At 43.7% G+C, this 27958-nt stretch overlaps 1 protein-coding gene across 1 annotated transcript; it reads right to left on the reverse strand.

The window, feature by feature from the left end:
• Positions 1-27904, reverse strand: IL17RB (interleukin 17 receptor B). Its single transcript, XM_056847029.1, has 11 exons — positions 27833-27904; positions 24286-24310; positions 22216-22341; positions 19508-19626; positions 16646-16772; positions 14090-14137; positions 12523-12680; positions 12287-12352; positions 5110-5194; positions 3351-3455; positions 1-515 (listed from the first exon to the last, which is right to left on the reverse strand). The coding sequence occupies exons 1-11, from the start codon at positions 27902-27904 to the stop codon at positions 1-3; spliced, it is 1446 nt and encodes a 481-aa protein (XP_056703007.1).
• Positions 27905-27958: the final 54 nt, after the last annotated feature.

The following is a 27958-nucleotide window of genomic DNA, read 5'->3' on the forward strand; positions in this document are numbered from 1 at the left end:
CTAAAGCTTTTGTGAAAGGTAAAGCTCTCTAAGAAAGGAGTCAAAATCCTTCATTAGAAAATATTTTGGACAGATAGTCAAGGCACTTGGGAGAGTTCTCATTGAATGTGCATCACTGAAAGAAACTACCATGTACTTGTGGAGAGAAGATTGGTTTTTCCAGTCACTACAGAAAAGGTTATACGCAAGAGTGAACATACACTCTGAGTTCTCACTGTGACCTACAGAACGTTTGCAAGCTGAATCACACGCAGGCCCTGTATGGCTCGGACTGAGAAATATTACTTTATCAGCTAGTTCTTTCTGAATAGCCAGCCACTGCACTGGTCCTATTTCAGCAATTCTCCGTTTCTGCCATACGTCTACAACAACATCACTCTGGCAGCGTTCACGTAGAAACTCAGCAAAAGCAAGGACAGTGTGGTGAATGCAGACATCAGGTGGATAGATAACAAGGATCTTAACCGGCATTTGTTGTACTGCAGGATGGAAAAAAGGCCACATCGTGACTATACCTGTGAGAGAGGGGGAAAAAACTTACAGATCAACATAGGTCTGATTTAAGTAAATGTAAAAACTGAAGCCACGCTGTGAATCTGCTGTTAATATTGGACATATATGATAACACATGAGCATTCATTATGGTATTAGTGCAGGGAGACAACAGCTGTTGACAAGTAGGCTTCTGAGCAATCCTGAAGAAAACAAATTTGCAGTTATCTATTGCTCTGTTCGCCAGTAACAAAAAAGTAATGTTGCGGCACCTTAAAAGACTAAAGGCCAAACTGCACAATACATTTGGCCACACAGCAGCTTTGGGAAACTTAATTCCACAAGTGCTGCGGTGCCCTATTCAGATAGGGCCCACGGTGCCATGCGAGGAGGGTATCAGCCTTCCCTCCAACATTTTTTCCTGAGTGGAAATGGCCACGAGGAGGGGGGGTCCCTGTTGCAGGGCTGCACATGCACTGAATACTACATAGTTTCATGCAGTTTGGACCTAAGGCTGATTGCAGCACAAGTTTTGTGGGTTAGTTTCATCAGATGCATGAAAGAGTCAGTTTCATCAGATGCATGAAATAAAACTCAGCAGATTAGACACACACAGAAAAAAAGTGTAAGAAGTAAAGGCTATGCAATGCAAATACAGTCTGGGGTACTTAAAGGAACTGTATGTACTTAAAGGAACCACAGTGTTTTTCACAGCAGCTGTAATTGGCGAGAACTCAGCTTAATTTAACTAGGGAGACTGCTAATACTTGTCGTTAGGTGACAAGTGTATCACTTTTGTTTAAATCCTGTTTAAAAATTTTATTGCTGCACTTGTGAATATATTTAATTGTATTAATTTCAGCATCTTCAGTTGCTCAGTGCAATTAAGCCTATAAATATTGGTTCAATCAGGGCTTAAACAGAGACTATGCAAATCTGGGGTCATCAATCTCCCACCAATCTGTAATACATGACTACATTTAGCTTGGTAAGTACCCAGGGGCACAGGTGAAATTTAAAAAGTGCTAGTAAACGGCTGTGAGAGTCAGGGTGGTGTAATGGTTAAGGTGTCAGGCTAGGACCTGGGAAACTCAGGCTCAGATCCCCACTTGTCCTGTGGAAGCTTGCTGGGTGACCTTGGGCCAGTCACACACTCTCAGCCCTGACCCTGGCTTGTATTTGGATGGGAGACTTCCAAGGAATACCAGGGTCATGACGCGGAGGCAAGCAATGGCAAACCATCTCTGAATGTTTCTTGCCTTGAAAACCCTATGGGGTTGCCATAAGTTAGCTGTGACTTGACGAAAGAAGGAAAGAAAAAGAAAGAAAGAAAGAAAAAGAAAGAAAGAAAGAAAGAAAGAAAGAAAGAAAGAAAGAAAGAAAGAAAGCTGTACACAAACATACTCTGAAAAACAAAGCTAATCTGCATGGCTATTGTTGACTGTAGGATTTCACACATTAACAGATCACTTCAGGATACAGTGGTTCCATATTAACATACCACACCCTCATTAACACATTATCTTGATACTTACAGGACAATGATTAGCACATTACCTTTGATACTTTTTGCAGGACAATGATTCAGCTCAACCCAACCCCTTTCTGACTATATGTTACTCTTCCTACACACTTGACACTGAGAGACACTGTCCTTCAGTGTTACTCCTCTGAAGATGCCTGCCACAGCTGCTGGCAAAACGTCAGAAAAGAAAATACCAAGACCACGGTTACACAGCCCGGATAACCTACAAGAACCAATCAGTGTTTACGCTAATTTACAATCCTATATTGTAAACAGCATGAAATTAAGAGGAAGTCATATTCTTCCATCTGTGCCCTTGGATAGCAAACTAGCTTTAGTATAAAGATAGGGAGCCATGCTTTCCTTCTCACAGCACCACCTTTTAAAAGCTCAGTAAAACCTACTTCCATTTTATTTCACTCCTTCCTATTATTTAAATGAGAAGTAGTGACCTGAGTTCAATCCCAACGGAAGTTGGTTTCAGGTAGCTGGGTCAAGGTTGACTCAGCCTTCCACCCTTAAGAGGTCGGTCAAATGAGTACCCAGCTTGCTGGGGGTAAAGGGAAGATGACTGGGGAAGGCACTGGCAAACCACCCCGTAAACAAAGTCTGCCTAGTAAACATCGGGATGTGATGTCACCCCATGAGTCAGGAATGACCCAGTGCTTGCACAGGGGACCTTTACCTTTACCGGATAACTAAGAAGAATCTGCACCCACCAATAAAAGGAGGTAGTTTCTCAATTTTTATCTTCCCTTATACCCTCCCCCTTGAGGGAAGAGCCCCGTGGCACAGAGTGGTAAGCTGCAGTACTGCAGTCAAAAGCTCTGCTCACAACCTGAGTTCGATCCCAACGGAAGTTGGTTTCAGGTAGCCGGTTCAAGGTTGACTCAGCCTTCCATCCTTCTGAGGTCGGTAAAATGAGTACCCAGCTTGCTTGGGGTAAAGGGAAGATGACTGGGGAAAGCACTGGCAAACCACCCCGTAAACATAGTCTGCCTAGTAAACGCCGGGATGTGATGTCACCCCATGGGTCAGGAATGACCCGGTGCTTGCACAGGGGACTACCTTTACCCTTGAGGGAAGATGGCAAGGGAAAACAAAAGCAGGTAAAAGATTCCTTTTATCACACACAGTCAGATGGTTCTAGCTTCTCTGCTGTCTCAAGTAGTGCACTTGGGTTCCCAAACATGTTTTGTCACAGAACAAACATGAGTACAAATGCATGTTTTTCAACCATGTGGAGATTGTCATTGTAGGGACATGGTCATATTGACTACCAAGGAGTCACAAACCGCCATGACTTTCTCTATAGACCAAGGGAAGCCCTTACCATGCCTCTTTTTGACATATACTACAGCAGCAATTACACACACTTTCACAAACACTGCAGCAAGTATGCAAACATAAATTCCTATTGAATGTGTCTCGACAGCTCCTAAAAAAAAGAAAGGAAAAATGCCAGTCTTGTAAGAAACCATTTGTAAAGAGGTAAGCAAAAGTTTTTAAAAACCCAAACTTGGCCTTCCTACACATATGAACAATGTGAATAGCTGTAATTTTATTCCTTAAGGAAAAAAATACTATCTTCCATACTTGAATTTAGCTGCTTTCGAGAAACCTGCAGTGATAATGTTTCCTCTTGCACTGTCACTAGTATGGATCTGTATCTTACCAAACAGGTAAAATGAAATGCTTCCCCCACTCCAGAAATTGGAGATGACACTGGAGAGAGAATACTAAGTGCAGAGAATTCTTCTCCCCCCACCCGCCACAGTTCTAAATTAACTATCTGTATGGTTCCTCTGCACGAGAATGAATTGCCATTCTCAACCTCTTAGTATTGTAGAACTGGACAAAAGTTATCAATAACTGGATTTTGAGTTTTCCGGGGGGAGGGGGGGGGCTTTCTGCCATTCATTATGCAGGTCTTTATCATTATGGCTACAGTTGGCATATAAAAAAAATTAATTGGTTGCTTGGCAATATTTTAAATTGACTAACTGTACAAGAGGAAAAGTTGGCTCACTCCTCCAAAACATTGGTTGTTCTAGCATCCCACCCCTCCCAATTCATGCTTTCCACTGAGTAACATAGTTGCATATTTTGCCCTTTGCATGTAGGTATTGTTCAATATGTCAGATAGTGACTACAGAACAGCAAGATACAGCAAGATACAAGTAGCATCCTACTTGTATCTGACAAAGGAAGCTTTGAGTCTCGAAAGCTTACACCCTTGGAAATCTTGTTGGTCTTTAAGGTGCTACTGGACTCGAATCTTGCTGTTCTACTGCAGACCAACACAGCTACCCACCTGAACCTAACAGAACAGTGTCCCAACACTACCCTAAAGGCATAGAACAAAAGAACCTGGGACACAGCAGAAAGGGTCACCGAACAGCAGAACAAACTCCCGTGTTCAGAGGCAGAGTGCCACATGTGGGAGACCTAAAAAAACCCCTAGGGCTACTCCTTTCATGCCCTGCCTGTGAGTTCCCCAGAAACACCTGGCTGATGGAAACAATTCTGGACGGGACCATGGTCTGCTCCAACAGGACTATGCTTATATTTTTGTATTTTTAAAAAATAATTATGGAAGATACAAAGATAGCAAAAATGAACCAAAAAAAGGTAATACTGAGATTGCTACTACACATAAAACTGATCTGACATGTTTAAGACAAAATAACTAATTAACATAATCTATACATTCATTGATAGGCCTAAATTATAGCATTGTAAAATGTTTCATTCGGGACAAACAGTATCTTAGATATATAAAGCCATCATATTTCTACTATCATTTCTGTATTTTACTCTTTCCATCCTGTGATTTCTAGATAATCTGTACCCAAAATACAATAACACAAATATTTTGTTAATTTATGAACTGCTTCATATTTATAATATCTATGATGTCTAGACATTATACAAAATAATAATCTTAACTAATCTAAGATTTCCTCTCAACAGACATATTTCTCTTGGATCCCACCCTCTCCTTAAACCCAATTTTGAGAGGAATATTTGTAGTATGACTTTACTTATGTTTTTTACTCTTGCCAACAGTGAATAGAAAATTACAAACTAACCAATGGTAGGCCTTACAGTACATTTAAGTTGGTACTTAGAGTGCCTTCGACAATCATTTCCACATCTTGGAAAATGAGGAATTAGCTGGAAGAAAAAAACGTCATAATGCAGCCGTAAATAATGCTTGCAAGAATATTGGATCTTTATAATTTTGTATAAAAGTGCGTCAAAGAAAACAAAATTTAAAAAGATTCCTATAACATATTATTTTTCCATGTGCCAATTTAAAAGCAAAATTAAAAAAAGAATACTTTTCCTTAGGCTACAGTACAGTGTGCACCATCTTTTTTGTGCAAAAATAAAAAGTTTTTCTTTTAATTTATATATGCAATTATTGTTGATTGCATTTTAACAATATGGAGAAAGTATAACAACAAGGAAACAAAGGGTTTATTAAAAAATGTTGGATTACTGCCTGATTTACATGTAAAAGATAAGCTTGATCTTCAGTGCTAGGAAAAGATGCTGAAATGTTTAATCTCTGAGGAGGGATGAACATCAACATTCTCTATTGGACCTATCAATCCGATTTGCAAGAGCACGTATGGTAAATGTTCTATAGTAACCTCTTGAATTGAATTTAAATATGTTTAACTGTTTTACTCTTTTTTTTAAAGACAATGATCTGATACATGTTTTCTTACATACCCATTTTGTATACCATTTGTATCTTTATAAAAATATAAATCAAACACGAGTATTACTTTCTTCTCAGAAATGGAGCAAGAGTAGCACCTTAATCCCCGAAGACAAGTAAATGAGCTAACGTTATACTGCTAATTTATTTACTTTGTTTATACCCCTTTTCTCTCCAATGGAGACCCAAAATGGCTTACAGCATTCTCTGTCCTCCATTTTATCCTCACAACAACCCTTCAAGAAAGAGGTTAGGCTGAGAGTGTGCGACTGGCTCAAGGTCACCCAGCAAGCTTCCATGGTTCACTGGCAATTTGAACCAGGGTTTCTCACATCCTAAAGCTCTAACCACCACTGGCTCTGGGGTAATGTATTGTCAGTGAGGACACCCAGTAGGACCCGGGATGAGTAAACTCTGTTCTCTTTCCCCCCCCCCTTCCGTTCCCATGGGAAAGAGGGACAGAGACTGGAAACTGTAACACCTCCACTTCAAAGCCTTCCCATTGTAAATCTGAGATCGCTCTTCCTAGTGTCATTTATAACACCTTGTGGAAGCTTCAAAGAAACTTGTTGTTCTTGCATTTCAAAGTCTACTTGTAATTAATTCTTTGTATGTTCTATATATGCTGTATTTGTCTTTCTCTGGTCATTTTGCCGTTGGACATCTCAAGGATGCTGATCTCGTAAGCTTCTCTGAAATAAACTTTAAACTTTCTGTAACGTCTGAAGTGGAGTTTATATTACTGGAATGCTACGTGGTACTGAAACCCTGACAGTACGGCAGAAATCCCTAGCTTTTTTGTTTTGTGTTTTTATTTTGTGTTCTAGTTAGTGTTAGTATGCCTTTCAGTCAGAGCAACGAACAGGGGGCAACTCCTCTTATTGATTTGGACGTGGAAGCTGCGACCCCGGAGCAGCGCCCGGCCGGGCCCGCCGGCTTCTCCACAGTGCCAGCATGGACCTCCTTGCCTGCGCAAGTCGAGCAACGGCAGAGAGTCGGCACAGACGGACGGGCAGCCTCTGAACCATGGGGCGGATTTTACCGGGGACCGTTGACCGCTTGGTATGGCGACAGGGGAGAGCGAGGCCGGGAGGACGTTCCCGGGGGAGGAGGGGAGGAACCCTTGCTCCCCCGAACCCCAGCCACCCCGGTCACCATCGCCGCGGAGGAAGTTGCCCTGCTACGTGGACAGAACCAGACCTTGGCTTTACAGAACCGGGACATGCAGGTGCAGCTGGATGCCTTGCGAACGGACTTAGCTGTGGTGTTGGAGGCAGTGAGGGGGCTCGGCCAGCCCCTTCAACCACCGAACCCTCCTGCCAGTACAGAGGTACCCTTACCCAGGCGCCCCAACCCCAGGGATCTAAAAGTGTCTTTTGACGGGTCCAGCACTCAGCTGCCCCACTTTCTACTCCAGGTGTGTGGGTTTATGAAGGATCAAGGAGACACCTTTCCTTCGGAAGAGGCCCGAGTTAGGTATGTGATTAGCCTCCTCGAGAAGGAGGCGATAGAGTGGGCTGTGACTGTTGCAGAGACTATGCCCAGGGTATTGAAATCCCTGCCGGAATTTATGTCTGCACTGTGGCGCCGGTTCGAGGACCCCCACAGTGGTGAGAAGGCAAAAATTGCCATGCGCCGTTTAAAACAGGGGGCCCGCGCCGTGAGTGAGTATGCTCAGGAATTTCTCTCCCTTTCCTGCAAGATAAGGGAGTGGAGTGAAGCCACCAAGGTCCAGCATTTCCGCGAAGGGTTGCGTTGGGAAGTGCTGGATGGCTGTTTAACGCTGGGAGATCCAGAGTCGGTAGAGGACTGGATTAAACTGGCAGCTCTAGTGGAGAATCGGAAGCTGACCCTTCAGTTCTCTAAGGATCGTTCGTCAAAGGTCTCCCCCACAACTCCCGCAAAGGGGGACGATGCGATGGAACCGCGGCGAGACGGAAGGAGCCGCGGGAGCTTCAGTCTAGAAAAGGCACGCCGTTTCAAGGAGGGAGCATGTCTCCAGTGCGGGAAGATGGGCCACTTCGCGGCGAAGTGCCCCGGCTCTTCGGCGGTGTCGTCGAGCAACCAAACGCCTAGAGGGCGAGAGACCCCCCCAACGGGAACCCTGGATCGGAAAGGAACAGAGGGGGCTGCAACCCGGCGCGGGACAGCGGCTCTGCATGCGGAGGCGACGCCTGATCTAAACATCCTTAGCCCTCGGGACCGCTCCAGAGATCCCTCGCCGGCAAAAAACGAGGACGGCCTTCTGTGAGGGAGCTGGCACGGAGGGCATCCTCGGAGGAAACCAAACCGGCTCCGAGTAGGGTGAGTGATCAGGGGGAAACACTACTACTACCCGTTGTGTTACGGAACCCCCACGGAGGGGAACCGGTGGCTGTAGTTGCCATCCTGGACTCTGGGTGTTCCCGGACATTGATCGATCAGGCGGTGGTAGATCGCCTGAAAGTTGGGACTCGAGAACTGGAACAGCCCTTACATTTTCATCAAATGGATGGAAGTGATTTGAGGGGGGGGCGGTCCACTTGCGCTCTCGCAAGGTATTGTTGGGGGTGGGGGGCCACTGGGAACAGATCCACTTTACGATAGTACCTAAGATTTCTTACCCAGTGGTTCTCGGTAGCAACTGGTTAGCGGGACACAACCCGAGCATTGACTGGGAACAGAAGCGTGTTGTTTTTGGGGCTCCCCAGTGTGAGAGACACATCTGGGACTGCATGCCCGGAGGCGAGGGGGGCGATGCCGCCACGTTAGAGGAACATACGCTGCCCCCGGAGTACAGTGACTTTGCAGATGTATTTGGGGGGTCGGACTGTGATTTATTACCCCCCCACCGTACTACGGACTGTGCCATAGAACTGGTCAAAGACATCAAGCCGTCCAAGGCCCGGGTTTACCCCATGAGCCCCCAGGAAAAGGCGGTGCTGCGGGAATTTCTCGATAAGAACTTGGCGCGGGGGTTCATACAGACGTCCAAGGCGGCGTTCTCTTCCCCCTGCTTCTTCGTGAAGAAGAAGGGAACCTCGGATCTCAGGTTATGTGTGGACTATAGGGGGCTCAATGCAGTGACTGAGACTAACGCCTACCCCATTCCCTTAATCCCAGACCTTCTGAGTGCCCTCCAGGAGGGTTGTGTGTTTTCGAAACTTGACCTGGCTGAAGCCTACTACCGGGTGCGGATCAAGGAGGGGGATGAAGCCAAGACGGCCTTTTCTTGTTGTTATGGTTTGTTTGAATTCAAGGTCATGCCTTTCGGTCTTTCTGGGGCACCGTCGTGCTTCATGCAATTAATTAATGAGATCCTCCATGATCTATTGTTTAAAGGAATAATAGTTTATTTGGATGATATTCTAATTTATTCTAAGGATCCCGGAGAGCACCGGGAGTTGGTGCGGGAGGTGTTGCGCCGTTTGAGGGAAAATCATTTGTATGCTAAGTTGTCCAAATGCGCATTTAATCAGAACCAGTTGTCTTTTCTCGGATATGTTATATCTCCCCAAGGTTTGACTATGGACCCCGAAAAGGTTCAGGCGGTCTGGGAATGGGAACCTCCCAGGACCCGCAAGCAGGTACAACAGTTCCTGGGATTCGCGAATTTTTATAGAGGGTTTATACAGGACTTTGCCGAAATAGCTTTACCAATTACTGACCTACTTAAGACCAAGGGTAAGGGACAGGAGGCCACTTTTGCACAATACCAGGTTCCTTGGTCTGACCGGTGCCAGGCGGCGTTCGAGGCTCTGAAGAAGCGTTTTACCTCGGAACCCGTTCTGGCTCACCCCGAAGCCGTTTGTCCTTCAAGTAGATGCCTCGGAGAAGGCAATGGGGGGTGCCCTCCTTCAGAGGGATGAACAGGGGAGGCTTAGACCCTGTGCGTATTTTTCCAAGAAGTTCTCTGGCCCTGAATTAAACAGGCCAATTGGGGAGAAGGAAGCCATGGCTATCAAACATGCCCTCACGGTTTGGCGACAGTTTCTGGAAGGGGCAGCGGACCCGTTTGAGGTTTGGACCGATCACCGGAATCTTGAGGCTATCTTGGGACAGCGGAAGCTCTCGGCTAAACAATTGCGTTGGGCAGATTTCTTTTCTAAGTTCCGCTTCTCCATTAAACATATGCCCGGGAGGGACAATTGTCTGGCCGACGGGTTGTCCCGGATGCCTCAATACGAATGCAGAGTCGAACGGCCGGTGGGATCCCTCTTTACACCGGAGCATCTGGGTTTGAATCTGGGGAGGGGGAGCGCTGGAGTCCTGAGCGCGGGAGTCCTGACCAGAGCCCAGTCCCGTGCAGCGGTGGGAGGCTCGACCTCTGTTCCCTCCCGGGCTGAAGTGACTTCGGCCACCTCACCCCCGGCGGCGTCGAGAGACCCTTCAGATGTACCCACGGACAAGGGAAGGGGATCCTCCTTACACGAGCGGGGGGACAGGGCGGAGGGACCGATCACAGCCTCCTCTCGAGAGTCGGTTCTCCGCACCCCCCAGGTCTGGGCGATCCCGGTAAACCTCCCCGAGACCGTCATAGGCAGGTGGGAGGGAGCCCTTCAACGCGAGCGGGGAAATGGATCTCTTCCACTCCAGGCTGCAGACGAGTATGGTGCCTACAAGGGTAAACATTATGTGCCCCTGGATCTCCGGAGAGAGGTAGTGGAGTGGAGCCACAGTGCTAAGTTAGGGGGGCATTTTGGGTTCGTAAAAACCTTGCACCTAATAAGGAGACAATTCTGGTGGCCAGGAATGCGCCAGGACATCGAAGTGTTCGTCAGGTCTTGTCCGACGTGCGCAACGAGCAAACGCTTGATGGGTAAATCCCCAGGGCTGTTGAAACCCCTAGAGACTCCCGAAGCGCCCTGGCAGGTGATTGGGATGGACTTTGTGACCGACCTTCCGTCTAGCCTGGGAAAGACGGTCCTGTGGGTAATCACAGATCTCTTCTCCAAACAGGTTCATCCTCCAACAGGGGATGCCCTCAGCGCGTAAGCTGGCCCGACTATTTGTACATCAGGTCTTTAAATTACATGGATTTCCGCGCAAGGTCGTGAGCGACAGGGGGTCCGTGTTCGTGTCTAAGTTTTGGAAAGCATTTTTGGGACTCGTGGGTGTGCAGCAAGGTCTGTCTTCGGCTTATCACCCACAGACGGATGGGCAGACGGAAAGGGTCAATGCGGTGGTAGAATGTTATCTGCGTTGTTTTGTAAACTACCACCAAGACGATTGGGTAGACCTGCTGCCGTTGGCGGAATATGCCTACAATAACTCGGTGCACTCTGCCACTGGCATAAGCCCGTTCAAAGCAGTATACGGAATGGATTTCGGACCCTTGGGGGCTGTGCCCCTACCTCCGGGCGGCGACCCCCCCCCGAGGTATCTGTATGGGCCAACACGGTGAGGAACACCTGGCCTTGGCTAGTGAAAAACCTGGAGCGGGCTAAGGAAAGGTACAAGGCGCAAGCAGACAAACACCGAGCGCCTCATTGGGAGTTACAGGTTGGGGGGAAGGTGTACCTCTCCACCAAAAATCTCAGGTCGCTACGTCCGTGTAAAAAGCTGAGTCAAAAGTTCGTGGGACCGTTCCCAATCTCCCGAGTTATCAATGAGGTTACAGTTGAGTTGGAACTGCCAAAGACCTTGCAGGGCGTGCATCCGGTATTTCATGTAAGTCTCTTGAAACCCTTTGTACCGGCACCGGAATGGCACCCTGAACCCGCGGCGGCCGCCCCGATCATGGTGCAAGGGAAACAACACTTCGAGATCTCCAGGGTGTTAGACTCTCGAGTGCGAAGGGGCCAGCTGGAGTATCTCGTGCATTGGAAACACCTGAACTCCAGTCACGATGAGTGGGTTTCCGCTGTGCACGTACAAGCCCCCACCCTGGTAGCGGAGTTTCATCGACAGTATCCCGCCAAACCGAGAAACTCCGGGGAGGGGTCTTTGGGGAGGCGGAGTGTCAGTGAGGACACCCAGTCGGACCCGGGATGAGTAAACTCTGTTCTCTTCCCCCCCCCCCTTCCGTTCCCATGGGAAAGAGGGACAGAGACTGGAAACTGTAACACCTCCACTTCAAAGCCTTCCCGTTGTAAATCTGAGATCGATCTTCCTAGTGTCATTTATAACACCTTGTGGAAGCTTCAAAGAAACTTGTTGTTCTTGCATTTCAAAGTCTACTTGTAATTAATTCTTTGTATGTTCTATATATGCTGTATTTGTCTTTCTCTGGTCATTCTGCCGTTGGACATCTCAAGGATGCTGATCTCGTAAGCTTCTCTGAAATAAACTTTAAACTTTCTGTAACATCTGAAGTGGAGTTTATATTATGGAATGCTACGTGGTACTGAAACCCTGACATGTATGTAACATATAAAAATGCCTTTTCCTTAAGAAAAGTAGTTGGACAGAAAAACAGTGGTGTGGGTGTTCATATGTGCTTAATCCTCTTTCTGTTTCGTATGAAATAAGAACTATTACAAGCTATATTTAATATAGGGAGAAAAAACGGGGGAAGTTTTTCAGAAGATTTATCTTTTTTATTCATAGTTAAGCCTTACCTGTATGTAGTTTTTGCTGCTTGGACTATTCACTGGTATTCGTTCAGAAATTCTAGTATTGTTTTTCTGTTTCAAAGACACCAGACACAATTGTGTTATTTCTCTTATTTCTATATACAGCTTTAAAAAAATTCCAAAACACATACATACTCATATTGGCTGACCGCTTGATTACATCACCCTTAAAAACCATTTACACTCATCTCCAATCTTCTATCTGAACGATACATACATACCTTGGTATGGGATACTGCTTGAACAATTGGATCACGGCGTTCCTTTTCAGACTCACAAATGAGGATTTCATAAGTGGGGCTCAAACTACTAGCTGTAAAACTCACTTCTATTTCTGAATCCATTTTACATACAGTTATGTTTGGATCCCACAGACTTCCTGTGAAATATAAAGAAATTTCAAGCTAAGACCTTCAATTTCATTGCCAAAGTAACTTTCATTGTGATTTTAGTGTGTATGAGGTAAAACACAACTATTGCCATTGCCTTAATACTTATTCAGTATCAAGCAATTACGAAACTACCAGTACCTACATACACAAACATAATTATGCCATGTGTATACACAGGCACAGTCGCTCTTTCCAATAAAACATACCTCTGAAGCTCATAAAGCATAGTCCTAGGCCATTGGTTCCCACCCTCACATTTAACTCTCCCTTCGTCAAAGGATCTCAGGGCAACATACAGAGGTATCATGCTTTATTCTCACAACATGTACTGCTCTCCCATGTCATCCCAAGATGTCCCTGGGCTAGGAGAGAGGGGAACAGACCACAGGAGGGGTCTACACTTTCTAAAGCATGCTTCATTTCACTGCACAGCACACAGTAAGAGGAAGGGGGTATACCCAACAATAATATTAGTGGAATAAAACTTGCCAAAGGATATTCCAGCAGCAGTCTTTTGAAATTATGAAGGCTTCTTTCCAAGGGGGGTTTATGAATCTAAAGGGAACACCACTGTGCTGTCACCTTTGATAAGGCAGGCATCAGTTTAATAGTGGTGCCGGATAATAAGAGTATCTTGATTATGTCATTTGCACTTTACTGGAAACATGGTAGAACAAGGAAAACTAACCATATCCACTGCCTGCACTTATGTGCCTTCAGAGAGTGAACAGGCTTTAACAAGTGATCATATCTGTTAAGTCCGCATGGGAAGGATTCACGAGGTCAGAGACTAAGTTCAACAACAACCGTGTTTATTGATTACAGGAACAGAACTGGTTAACACAATGAGCAACCCCTGTTTATATGCCCCCTTGGCCGCCTGCGGCCACACACCCCTTGATCCGTGATAGGGGGTCATAACCTCCTGGTGACCAATGGTACATATTGGCTTAGAGCCAATGGGGTCCATTTGCTTGACCAATAGGGTGAGCAGGGTTTAGGATCCTTCGTGCAGAACTCAAGCTCCTAAGTCTCCCTTGCTTACTCCCCAACTATATACATACACAACAATGTCAACTGTGGCAGTAGGCTGAGAGGAAAGCAGACAATGATTTGTCCCAGTGCCCTTTCCCACCCAGTTCTATTGGGTAGCACTTTTCACCTCAAGGGCTACCAGACCATAACCCCAGAAGTGACACCATGGCACAGATAATAGTGGCAGCCCCGGCAGCCCTATTCACCCCCCTACAGGCATTGTGATTCTCCAACTTGTTTCCCGGGGCCATTATCTGTCACTAATTTTTGCCAGTGTGAAGGTCTCCTTTAGGCAGAAAGAATATATACCTTTTGAGATTGCTAAAGATATGGGATTAAAGAAACTTGAAGTTGGAATTACCTTTTTCTATGCAAGTTTTGCTATATTTCAACGTATCATTGTCGCAGCCTGTGAATTGAAATGTTTTGATATTAAGAAGTTGTACAAGCTTTTCACATCAAGTTATTGTCAACAAATTATTTGCACAAAACTTCAAAATGGGGTGATACAATTGCCAACTACCAAATTCTTGGTTTACCTGGAAAAATAAAGAGGATTACAAGTGGTCACTGATGTTTTTAGGACTGGGCTCATTTTGGCAAATTAAACTATTCATTTAAAAAGTTTATTCACAATCACTGGAATTGGTTTGGGCATGGTTCTTCCTTATGTTTACCCCCCCCCCCCCGCATTTTCACAGTTGTGAAGTCTGTTTATTTTCTTCAACACATGCCTTAAGTGTTCAGGATTTTCAAGGGAGGGGGCTTTCGTCATTGGTGGAATCACAGCCACACTCCTTTTTTTATGTCTTGAGTATGCATATATCAATATATCAACATCATGGCTGAATTTTTTAAACGATCAAAAATAAACACATGCTTAGGGAAAGAACAGAGGGACTCCATTGACACCCGCAAGGCTGCTGGGGGGAAGGGTAGCATTCTCAAGGTGGGGGTGGGGGCTGCAGCTGGCTATTGGGGAGGGTTGATGTGAGTCCTCCCCCCATGCTTGCCTTTGCATGGGGAAGCCTAACTTACAAATCATATGTGACATGCTATTCCCCTTTCAATCTGCACCACTTTTCTTCCAGCGGTGAAAGTGGCCTCCCCTCCCCCCCAGGGCTTTTGCATTTTATTAAAAAAATAGCAGCATTAAAATAGTGTTGAATCTATATAGTATTGCAACGATAGGTTTAGAACATTTATTGAATTCCCACATTTATTGAATTCCCAGCTTTCATTTTTTAAAAAGTATGTCTCTAGCCTCTTCTCTTGTGGAGATATATTGAAATGGCTAGAGACTTTTTAACAAAAATGAATGGGAATTCAGAGAACCTGCTAAATCTAATTTTTGGTGCATGTTTATATCAATATAACAAAAACAAAAAAAGTGAAAATTAAAAGCACAAAAATGTATCCAGAAATCAGGGGACGAACTGAAATAGTATAGGTCCAGAATCAATGATCCGTTTATGTATTTATTAATAAGATGTTGCAGCAGAAGAGAGTGATCCAGGGTCAATGTCCCTGCCTAAAACCAATTTGCTCTCATGCTAACAAGTTATTTTAAAATACCCATGGGTTAGTACACTCCTTCTTCTTATAAATTGGGATCACAACAGAAGAGGTCCATTCTTGAGGGAACCTACCAGACCTGTCTATATGAGTGAACTGGGAGGCTAAAACAGGTGCCCACCAGTCCTGAAAAGCCTTAAGCAAATCAGAGGGGATAAAGTTTTCACCTGGGGCTTTATTACTTTTCATCCTAGAAATTAGGGATTTTATTTCACTAACAGATACAGGGGCCACTCAGATGAGTTGGTTAATGGGATGACTATCTTCATAGGTTTTATCATTAAATAATTTAGAAGTGTTCTTCCCATTGGTCTTTAGATATGTAGGAATCTAACTCATGGTGAACCCTCCCTTCTGAAACTGCAAGTATGCGCCAGAACCTCATCATATCTTTCTGAGTTAAAGCCAAGGCAACCTCTTGCCAAGATTCTTGAACTGAGGCAAGTTTTTTCTCTCTGATTAGCGTTTATATTTATTACAGAGCTCAAAGAAAGGTTTGAGTAAGCAGTTTGTTTCAATGAACAAACAACCCATGAATCAATGAAAAAACCCATGTGTAAAAGTCCTGTGTTTGGAGGATCTTGCTGCCTTTAAGCAAGCATTATAACTTTCCTGCCCCTAAATTTTAATACTATGGCACTTAAGATTCTTCTATCAGATGTCTAGTCAATTTGTTAATCAAGTAATCAGCACATTAATTTGTGCTACTTCTAACACTAATTTACACATTGACCTGACCTGGTTAGCCCAGGCTAGCCTGATCTCCTCAGATCTTGGAAGCTAGTCAGGGTTGGTTGGCCTTGGTCAGTACTTGGATGGGAGACCACCAAGGAATACCAGGGTTGCAATACAGAGGCAGGCAATGGCAAAGCACCTCTGAACATCCCTTGCCTTGAAAACCTGACCAGGGGTTACCATAAGTCAGCTTTGACTTGATACCCAAAAAACAAACATACTACACAAAGTAGTCCAATCGAGATTAAAAAGGTTACTACTGAAAGGGATGGAGGAAGAAAGAACAGCCTCAAGTCTGCAGTTGCATTAGCAACCAAGTTGTAATCCTTGTCAATCTGCACTAGAGCTTATCACCTATATCCTGTAAGGAAGGAGGTACTCAGTCAGGTTAGGCGCTGTCTCTTCCCCAACAGGTGATCAAAGCTCTCCTCCAATAGTGTTGATTACATAAGGGGGAAGACACCAGCAAGCCCCCAATCTTGACTGAGTTCCAGTTCTGCAAACAGATGAACTTTATATTAAAAAACACATGCTCAGTAAAGAAACTGAATTCACACTGGGTATTTTCATGCACATTTATTTAAGCCAATGCTGTTTTTTCAGTTACCTGGAGAATTAAGCATTACATATTTTGATGGGAAATCCTCATATGGGTTTGCTGGTGGTAGGTTGTGACCATAAATGTAGTACTTGGTGTTTTCTTCTATAGGGAATCCAACATAATAGAACTGCCACTGAAATTAAACAAGATCAAACCATCCTCTCAGTTTAGAAAAAACCCTCCCATTCTTCACTCTCCCTGCCCTTTACCACAAGACAAAGGTTAAGATGCTAACAACAAAATTCATACAGGTTTATGTCTCAGTAAGCTTCGGATACTGAAACACTGCATGGAATTATGTCATCCAATCCTGAATTCATTGCATATGGATATGCAACACACCTTATTTCAAAAATTTATCTGCCTTTCATTTCTGCAACATCCCTGAGAAAAACAGTAAAAACAAAAGTATGGAACACAGTGCCAAGAATTTACCCTATACCACCAATTTCCTATTTCATGCAGAATAAAAGCAAACAGTACATCCAGTGGAAAAAGAAGGAACCATCAGTTAGCAAATGCCCACAGATATTGTTTTACAGGCCCTGAATGCCAAAAAAAAGTCCTTGCCAGCATTCTCCAGTTGATTCTTCCAAAGAATACCTAGCACAGGTACCTAGGAGGGTTGAAGTTAACATGTTTTTAAATCTGCTTTCTTCCATAGGAATATGGACAGGGGAGATTTTGCTATTTTTAACCGTAGAAGAACCACACAATCTGTTTTTGTAGGTTAAATAATTTGTGAGCTATTTGTATGTAGAGTAATTACATGGAGGCATGAATGACAGAATGGGAGAAAATAATTACAATAGTCACATAATTATGTGAAGCTACTCCAAGCTGAGGTTTCTCTCAGTAGTAATCTTTCCAACACATTTTTTGTAATGAGTAATGTCTGCTAATATGTCTCATTGCCATTGACACAGAAAATTTATTGTCCATCTCTGAATTCATCTGAAGAAATCTGTTTTGAAGTAAGATGGATAGTAGATTCCTGTCATAATTATACATGCTATGTGGATTCCTTATCTGTGTTAACTATTATGTTGATGAACCTCTGTTTATGTGGTTTTTTCCACTGTTGGTGTGTAATAACATACATATAAAATTGTTCAATCTCATCACAGCGTGTGCTGCTAAAGCACTTTGTATTTCTCTCATTATTACAATGTTGTTCCTTTGTGCTTTGTGGGAAATACCCTTTGGAATGCCCTCCCCCTAAAAGCTAACCTGGCACCTATTTTACTTTCTTTTAGGTGCCAGGCTTTTAGAGGTTTATCTTGTCACCTTCTGAATGGTCTGCTCTGTTTTATGGATAGTGTTTATGCTGCTTGTGTTTTTTTTAAATGGCAGGTGTTTTATACTGCGGTTTTTAATGGTAAGGTACCTCTGAAGAGGTGGCACAGAAATATTCTAAATATATAAAATAAATAAACCATTAATAGTCTTATTGTTGTTCGATAACTATGGCTTATTAATTTGTTTAGTGGTGTTGAAAAATTAAACGATTAATATTGGTGGCTCTAACCCAGATCAAGTTGTATATAATAGCTGGTTCCAGATACGCATTTCTATTAGCATTAAAAAATAGCAGTCTCCAAACACAGGAGACTTCCCATGACTGTGTAAAAAAAATAAGAAACCTTCAACAGAAAAGCAGGACTGATGAATATTGAGTATGCTTAGAACCACTTCAGGAGCCATGGAATGTTTAACATCGTTTCATGTGGGTAGCTGGGTTTATTAGTAGAACGAAATTCAAGTCCAATAGAACCTTAAAGACCAACAAATTTTCCAGGATATAAGCTTTCATGAGTCAAAGCTCACTCTGTCAGAATCACAAAACCTTATATCCTGGAAAACTCTATTGCCCATGGTAAGGCAAGGCTTGTTATTGGTTGCCCTCCTTCCAATGAGAGTTTTCATGACAGCAGCTGCAGCCACTGGAGGTCTGGTGAGCACCCAGCTTTCCTTAGTGGGTTTATGATTCCATTCCCTCTTCTAGCCTAACTTACTGTTGCCCAAATCTTATTTTGCAAAGCTGGGGTGGTACATGAGGGGAAATAAGTGTTCAGGAGTGGGAACCTACCCACTCCTCCCCCAGGCTTGCTGTTCTCCCAGTGGCTGTAATATGTTTCCAGCCTAAGTACACATAATACTAACCTTGGCAGACCAATGGCCAAGGTATTGTGTACTTAGGCTGGAAGCATATTTGAAATACTTTGAATTGGGCAGAGTCTAAGTGTTTGGCATGGTTGCCATGCAATTCTTTTGCAAAGTGGTGTGTGTGTGTATTTGGCTCCGCCTTCTGCGGCAGCCATGTTAGGATGATGTTTACCACTACCTCTCAAAATTCCAAACGAGTCTGCAGGCTCAAAAAGGCTGGCGACCCCTGGTTTATCCTCTCCCCCCGCCAGGTTCCTCATGAGTCCCTCAACTTGTTCAACCACATTAACTTTCAGCCCTACTATTTTATAAATATGATTACTTTATTTAATCCTTCCCTGGTTCATACCCATTCCAAATGGGAGCTTCTTACCCAACTCTCTACTACATAAAAGCATAAATGCCCTACAGCTAGTGTAGTGTAGTGGTCAGAGTGCTGGACTAGGATCCAGGAGATCCAGGCTCAAATCCCCGCTCTGCCATGGAAGCTTGATGGGTGACCTTGGATCAGCTGCACACTCTCACCCTAATCTACCTCAGAGAGTTGTTGTGAGGATAAAATGGGGAAGAAAATGATGTAAGGCACTTTGGGTCCCCACTGAGGAGAAAGGTGGGGTGTAAATGAAGTAAATAAATAAATTTAACAAATGCCCTGCTACTCACAACAGAACAGGATAACTTTTTTTAAAAAATGGTTCTTACTTTTTGATCCCCATGCCTGGTTTGGCTTTCAAAGGGTTTTGTATAATCACACCGAATACATTTTGGGTAATCGTATGCCGACATACATAGCTTTGTGGCCTTCAGTTCTCTAATGCTAGCTGGAAGGAAAACAAAGAAACCAAACAGTATTACTTGAGTGGTATATAATGTATTATACAAGTGTCCTATAATCCACTTTGCCCTTAAGACTCTGCTGCAGAAAGACACCATAAATAAGCAGTCGGTTTGCACTTCTCCAACAGTAAGTGGCTGCTTCACACATTATGTGGTAGCAAATGCACGTCTACTATGATGTTACGTTATATTAAGACAACACAAATTAATCTCTGTTTCAAGCATACACTTTTGGAGGATACAAGAGGCAGTAAATGGGCAACGTTCTCACCTGTACACCAAAACGCTTTCTGTGTGCATTTTAACATGTCAATCAGCTAGGGGTAAGAAAGGGAAAAAAAGAAAAGGGAGAGCCTAGTACAATAAGATACCAGAGCGGGCTTTTAAGGTTTAACTTGAAGACAGGATTTCTGAAGAAGAAAAATATAAGGAATAGTCTACTAGAAAATCAAGGGTAGGTTCATATACAATATATTTCTGTAAAGTTAATAATCAGCCATGCCTACAATGGTAATTACTACTACCTAAACTTACAATAACTCTTAATTACAAACTTTCATTTTCACTTAGCATTAAAATTGGAATTTACTAAATTTCCCATCATTTGATTTCCCCCCCGCCCAAACACAGTTAGTCTAATCAGCTTCATCACAACCCATACTATTTTTTAGCCAATCTGTCTTGTTTGGAGCATGTTCTGTGTCCCAATGACTGGTTAGCACCAAAGTTGCAGTTGTTTTTTACCCAGTTCTTGAGCCAAAGAATTTACCATTTTAACATAATTCAGTAGAAGAGTCTCAAGTACTTGAGGCAGTACTATTCCTAAGACTCCAAATATTATAACTTGTACCATTTTGTAGTAAATGTGTGCATGTTCGCAGGCCCACATGTGTGTGTGGGGGAAACAGCTATATTTTTAGCACATAACCTATATGTGCCTGCAAATTTTCCATAAAATTCTGATAATCTTCCAAGGTGGCAATGCCACTGCACATATGATGCATTGCTGTACCTATCACCTGAATGAGGTTACAGGTAGCTATGCTAGTCCCAAGCAAAACAACAACAACAAAACAACCTTGTATTCTGTCTGTTTATTGTTATTTTGGTTGGCCTTAATAAAAGGTGTTTCAAGCCATGATCTTAAGGACTCATGTCTGCATCCTGAGCAGAATACCACTCAAATCTAAATAGTTGAAGTGGTGCTAGTATCGAAGGAGTTTTTAGGAGAAATTCATCTTTGTTTCCTATTGTGGCTTGCTCAAAACTGGATGCAGGTGAGCAGGTGGAACAGTAATGAAGAGTCTTTGTGCTGTCCCTAGAAGAAGAGTTGGTTTTTATATGCTGACTTTCTCTACCAGTTAAGGAAGAATCAAACCGGCTTACAATCGCCTTCCCTTTCCCTCCCCACAACAGACACCCTCCGAGGTAGGTGGAGCTGAGAGAGCTCTAAGAGAGCTGTGACTAGCCCAAAGTCACCCAGCTGGCTTCATAGGGAGGAGTGGAGAAACCAACCAGATAAGTGTCTGCTGCTCATGTGGAAGGGTGAGAAATCAAACCCAGTTTTCCAGATTAGAGTCCACCACTCCAAACCACTGCTCTTAACCACTACACCACGCTGGCTCCTAGCAGCTGCTGGCCCCTAGCAGCTGCTCACATTTTCTTTCCTTCTCCTGTGGTGGAACTCCAGACCCGAATCAAGCTGCAGGTAAGAATGGACTCAAAGAAACCTTGAAACTTAGAGATATAGCTTTAATTAGGAAAACAATGCATACAACAGGAAAATAGTATTCATAAACAAATAAGCATCTGCGTAGATGGGAGAGAGACGCCAATGACCCATAGGTCATCACTGGAGATTCTCTCAATCCATTAATAGATAACGTAGCATTATAAAGGCAAATGTAAACAACATTCCATTGTCGTAAAAAAAATCTTGGAACCCAAACCAGAACTATTCTGAATTTCCCAAGTGGCATAATTAGCAATGGCAAGAAACACAGATGGTCAGAAACATAAGATGTCAAGTTGACCCTTTAGCAAACCACTGTAAGAGGGAAAGTTCACTTCCCACAAATGTGCACAGCTGTTGTTTTATTTCCAAGGATGTGATTACATAGTAGATATGTTCATAACTGTATACTGTTCTAACTACTTTGGTTCATGCATAGCATTCTGGGTATGACTGAGTATGCCTTAGGCCTAACTGTCAGAATTTCCCTTCACTCCCTCCCACTGCAGCCTGCTATAGTCCTAAAATCTTGCTTTTGGGACTTGTGGGCTCCTGGGAACAGCACGGGAGAATAACTGGGGGTCTTCCGTGGGAAGTCAGCAAGAGTTGTCCCCCTTTCCCCCCCACTGGCAAAGTGTCACCTCAGAGCTTAAAGCGTGTGAGTCTTGTCTGCACACCCCAAAACTAAACTTGAGGACCCTGTCTTCATTGTAATACTAATCAAAGTCAAAGGAGAGTGCACCTTCAGAGCAATACCCATGAGGTATGTAAACACTGTCACATTTCAAACCCAAATGCAAGAATTGTATTATCTTTATGTTACCCTGACTAAGAGACCTACCATCTACACTAATGGTCCAGGTAATGTTTACTTGGCATGTTCCTTCTGTTTCAACAATCTTGGCACTTATACTATAGAGATCTGATGGCGTTAAGTTGTGCCGCTTCTCTAACTCAGGAGAAGGCCCTTGAAAGGATAAAAAGACAGGAGTTAGGTATTTAAAATGAAACAGCCAGCAGAATCTACCGTGCTTTTTAAACGTTACCTTTTAAATCAGGCGCCTGAACAGTTAGGTGGGCCATAAGGGAGGTAAGTGGCCCACCCCATCACCTGTGACATCACTTAGCTACATTAAGACCCGGGTAATGGCTGGAGGTGTGTGTCAAAATTCCACCTCTCAGCTGCTCGATAGGCTAAACAGTGGTGTTCCAACATGTATTTATTTAGGAGATTTTTATTTTGCCAGTCCAAAGTCCTGTTTGAGGCAGCTTTTAATTAAAATAATAATAATCAATATTTTAAAAGCTATTAAAACAAGTTCGGGGGCATAAAACCAGCATAAACCTACCCATAAAACAGACAGAAAGGTAAACCCCCCTAATTAACAGCTTGTGTTTTAAACAGTCCTCTAAAAAATTTAAAATGAGTTTAAGAGCCTTATCGCTCAAAGAATTTGGGTCTTCCAACCACTACCTGATGCAGACTACCCTTAGTTCGAAACACAGCAGAACAACATGAATCCTGACAAGCCACGTTGTGCAGTCCAGGAACAGAGCAAGGTATGTGTGTGTGTGTGGGTGGGAAGCAAAGTGTCAGTGTTCTGACCCCCGGGCACCTTCTTGCTGCATCCCATAGCAAGGATGCTGGGAAAAAGCTTCAGGATCAGCTGAGAGTCTGGCAGGACAGCATGATTTGCCAGGCCGTATATTGTCCACCATGGCTGTCTGTCTCCATACTGTGGCTGAGGGACGTGGCTCTTGAACTCACATTAAATGTATTTGATTTGTATCCCAATTTTTGAGTAATCATAAAAACAACTCACAATAACTATGTAAAGTGGTGGTACTGACTCCATGGCTGACAGAGAGCCTCATTCACAATCACCACCCATCCAAAGAGCCGCATGGCTACTGGGTGCCCCGCATGCCACCCTGCTCTCTCCTCAAAATGAGGCACAGCAGCTCAGACTACAGAGGGAGACTGCCAAGGCACCCAGAGAGGAGCCAGCTGACTGTCAAGAAACGGGAATAAAACCACCAGAACGCCACTGTGGCCATCTTGCTCTTTCCCTGGGGGGAGGGGATGACAGGGTGGTGCTTTTACTTCCTTCTCTGTGGCCAACTTGCTCTCCTCCTAGGACCTGCCCAGATATTTCCATCATCTGAAACAGAACTCTAAATTGCAAAGTTGCAGCCAGATAGAACACTAAGTTGGGCCTCTGTCCCTTGCTGTGCTTGCCCTTTCTTTCTCTGGCACGCTACTGGATAACTGCAAGTAGAGCGAGACTATCAACTGATTAAAGAAGGTTTACATTATTTAGTCAAAGGCAGGGAACTAAATTGTAATAAATATTCTTTGTGATGCTAAAGAAATGGTTTCCTCTTCTTTACTGTATCGCAAAAAATATATCAGAGCAAAATAGTATCAAACAGATCTCCCTTTAACTTGAAGTTTCAGTTATAATTTGTGCTTATGAATCAACTAGAAGAAGAAGAGGAGCTGGTTTTCATATGCCGACTTTCTCTACCTTTTAAAAAGGAGAATCAAACCGGCTTACAATCTCCTTCCCTTCCTCTCCCCACAACGGTTGGTGAGGTTGGTGGGGTCGAGAGAGTTCAGAGAACTGGACTAGCCCAAGGTCACCCAGCAGGCTTCATGTGTAGGAGAGGGGGAAACAACTTGGTTCACCAGATTAGAGTCCACCACTCATGTGGAGTGGGGAATCAAACCCAGTTCTCCAGATCAGAGTCCGCTGCCCTTAACCACAGCATACTGGTGTAGCCGTTTTATCTACTGATCTAATTTTGCATCCATGAGGAAAGACAGTAATAATGGGATTGACATGTCTCCCATACACCAGGATTTTACTGATCTTTTAATGCTTAAAATACACACTTTATTTATACCTACCATTTTCTATATCACACCGCATGGACTACAATGAAAAAGAAAACCATGATTAAAAGAAATAGAATAAGTTCCCAAAACAGAAATATTTAAGCGTACAGCAATATGAATTTCATTTGAACACATGGCTTCGAAAGTGTTCAGTCAGTGACAATTCTGACCAGATAGTTATTGGAACCACAAAGTATCTCATCACTAGAACTCAAATGATAAACTATTATTATAATCAGTAATCTGTATATATATGTTGCTTCTATGGTATCTTGTTTTTCTTAACTGTTTTAGGATTAGTTATAATTTGTACAAATACTTGCTGTTCCCTTTTACACAAGTAAGGCCCATTTTATGCAATATGGCTTACTCCCAGGAAAGTATTCTTAGGACTGCAGGCAGGCAGAGCAATCTTGAAGGGGGGTGGTGGAGCTGCTTAGGAGGCAGCGTGACCCCTACACCGGCATAAGGGCCACTTGCGCTGGCACAGGGGCACTTACGCCAGTGTAGGGGAGCCACGCGGCAGCATAAGGCTCGGGCACCAGCGCTGCCTCACCGGCAGCGTTTTACTGGTGCAAGGCCTCGCACCGGCGCCATTGCAGGCGTTCCCAGGAGCAGAACTGATGTTAGTCAGCTATCTAAGCCCTCTCGGCCCGGGAACACAACCTTTTGCAGGAGCGGAGTTGTGTTTCCAAAAAGCAGGCGTAGCCCCATGGAACTCTATGGAGAGTTCCACAAGGTTTCTTTGCAAAATGTTATTGGGCTTTCTGCACTTGGCAGCAAGCTGCTTTGGAGGCGGCGCAGCTGTGCTGTCTCCAGCCACCCCCTAACTATCCCCCCCTTCAGGACTGTGCTCTAAATGTATATGTTAGCTATAAATACTGTCCTATTGATATTACGTACCTTGGAATACCTGGACACTGTCTTTGTTTACAATACTAGACATTGGGGAAAAGATGGGATAGAACACCCAATTTACTTGAAAGAAAGACTAGGGATTTTTCCACATGTCCCCTTGGCCTATCTTAAATACAAATTAAAGTTATGTACAATTTGGTTTCAGGTGGCTGGCTCAAGGTTGACTCAGCCTTCCATCCTTCCGAGGTCAGTCAAATGAGTACCCAGCTTGCTGGGGGTAAAGGGAAGATGACTGGGGAAGGCACTGGCAAACCACCCCATAAACAAAGTCTGCCTAGTAAACATCGGGATGTGACGTCACCCCATGGGTCAGGAATGACTCGGTGCTTGCACAGGTGACCTTTACCTTTACCTTTTTACAATACTAGTAATTCTAAAAAAAATTGAGTTCAACTTTTGTTTAAGGTGTTTGTCTTACATTCATGGTAGTCTCTCTTTCAGATAAATACAGTATATTTAATGATTTTAGTATAATAATGTATTAGTGTGGTTGGTTGTGAGCTGCCCTGAGCCTGGCCTTGACCAGGGACGAGGGTAGGATATAAGAATGAAAAATAAAATAAAAATATTAATAAAGAGCGTTAAAATCTGCAGCCAGACTGCTGGTTGGAGCCAGCTATCAGAAGCATATATCCCCAGTACTGCAGCAATTTGTCTACCAATCTGCTCCCAAGCCCAATTCAAGGTGGTGGTTTTGACCTTTAAAGCCCTACATGGTTTGGGACTAGGGTACCTGAAGAACTGTCTTCTCCCATACATCCCTGTCCAGGAATTAAGATCACAGGGAGATGCCTTCCTGAATGTTCCACCAATTAAAGATGCTCAGTTGGTGGGGACACGAGTGAGGGCCTTTTCCGTGGAAGCCTCACAATTATGGGACAACCTCCTCAGGGAGCTACACCTGGCCCCCTCACTGTCAATCTTCAGAAGGTGGTTTTATTTAGGTCTGCATTTTGATTGATTTAAACTTTTATTACTGGTAGTCCTAATTGGAGATTTTAAACGGTGGCTTTTATGAGGTTTATAATTGTATTTTTATTGTGCCTTTATAATGTTTTATCTATACTGTATCACGCAACAGAGAAAGGCAAACAATAAATGTTTTAAATAAATAAATAAAAATATAAGAGCTTAACAGCACAATTCTAAACAGAGTCACATCCTTCTCCATTAAACAGAGTCACATCCTTTTAAATCCATTAAAAATCAATGGGTTTATAAAGGTTCTCTGCTTAGGAGTGTGTGTTGTGACTAGACAACATGAATTGTTTAAATATCAGTCATTTGCTCCTTGCTCCAAAGAAAATGAGTCCCATCATAAAGTCCCTGTGTCACAGAGAAGATATCTTTTATCTCTATCTTCCAAGAAGATATGAATATTTTATTATGAATTTTAGATACAAGCTCTGTATCAAAATTCGAAGACAGCATTCCTATTTTGTGGGGAATAGAAGGGTAGAGGTTGAAAATGAAGTAGAAGCAGGAGACCTTTCAACATTTACTTCTTCCCTAAAATGGATGGGCAAAATGTATAAGGACTCCCTTGAAGACTGCAGTCTGGAATTCCACTTATCTGACATGGGGTAGAATTAGAGATGTACAAGCTCCATAAATTTTAAAGCTACGGGGTGGGAGTAATCTGGGGGGAAATCAAAATATATGCAATGCTTAATGTATCAAACTTAAACTTATTTTACTGCTTTAACATAAAATATATTCTTTATAACTAAGCATACAAATTGTACTACTTATACATTTATGAAATTTAAAATTTTAAAAATGCTAATCTAATTAATAGAGAAAAAGAGAGGGATACCTGCTGCAAACTCCTGCACCCTTTTCTACCTTACTGCGTGTATTGTAGAGGTTGAAAATAGAAAACACAATTTTTGGCGTAAACAGAAGGAAGTATATTATATAGACAAAAGAACGGCATACAGCCACAATAAAACTTGTGTATCGGGTTAAACATTGGAACAATTAACTCTTCAATAGTGTCTTATCACACTCTAGAATACTAATAAACAACACATGTATTCTTGAAAATTCTATGTGCATCTGATCTTTAATGTACTAGACCAGTGGTTCCCAAGCTTTTCAGGCCACTGCCCCCTTGGTTCCACAGACTCAATCCCAGCACCCCCTACCCTATTTTATAAAAAGCATTCTTCCAAATAGGGGTTTGCATGGCGCCCGAAAGAAGATAATAACAACAAAATTTCAAAACAGCAATTAATTGCACATCTATTCAAAATCAAATGAAAACGTCTCAGTTGGAATTTTATTCAGCAAAACTGATGAACTTGATCCAGTGGTGCCAGCGCTTCAAAGTCTGGGGGGGGGGGGGATTCTGATGGTTCCCACCAAATTTGCCAGCATGGTGCCATAGCTTGATTTATGGTCAATTAGTGCCCCCCTGCCTCTCGGTGCCCCCTTAGGTCATCCCACCGCCCCCCAGGGGGGGGTACTGCCCACTTTGGGAACCACCGGACCAGACTGTACATGATCAACTTCTCCACGATGCTACACGTTCTGAGCGACGTGCCCCCCCTACCCCGGGAGCTTAGCGGAGGGAGGGGGGGGAAACAACCACGAAAAGCCCCTCCACGGTTTCCTCGCCTCCCACCGGGGCGCTCCTCACCTGCCGGGCTTCCCCCTCCGAGCGGCACCTGCCCAGCGCCGCGCCGAGCAGCACCCACATCGCCGCCTGCATCTCGCGCCCCGCTGCTCGAAGCGCCCTCGCCGCGCCCTCTGCTGGCGCCTCCCG

The sequence above is a fragment of the Euleptes europaea genome, chromosome 1, assembly GCF_029931775.1.
Source record: "Euleptes europaea isolate rEulEur1 chromosome 1, rEulEur1.hap1, whole genome shotgun sequence".
Lineage (NCBI taxonomy): Eukaryota > Metazoa > Chordata > Lepidosauria > Squamata > Sphaerodactylidae > Euleptes > Euleptes europaea.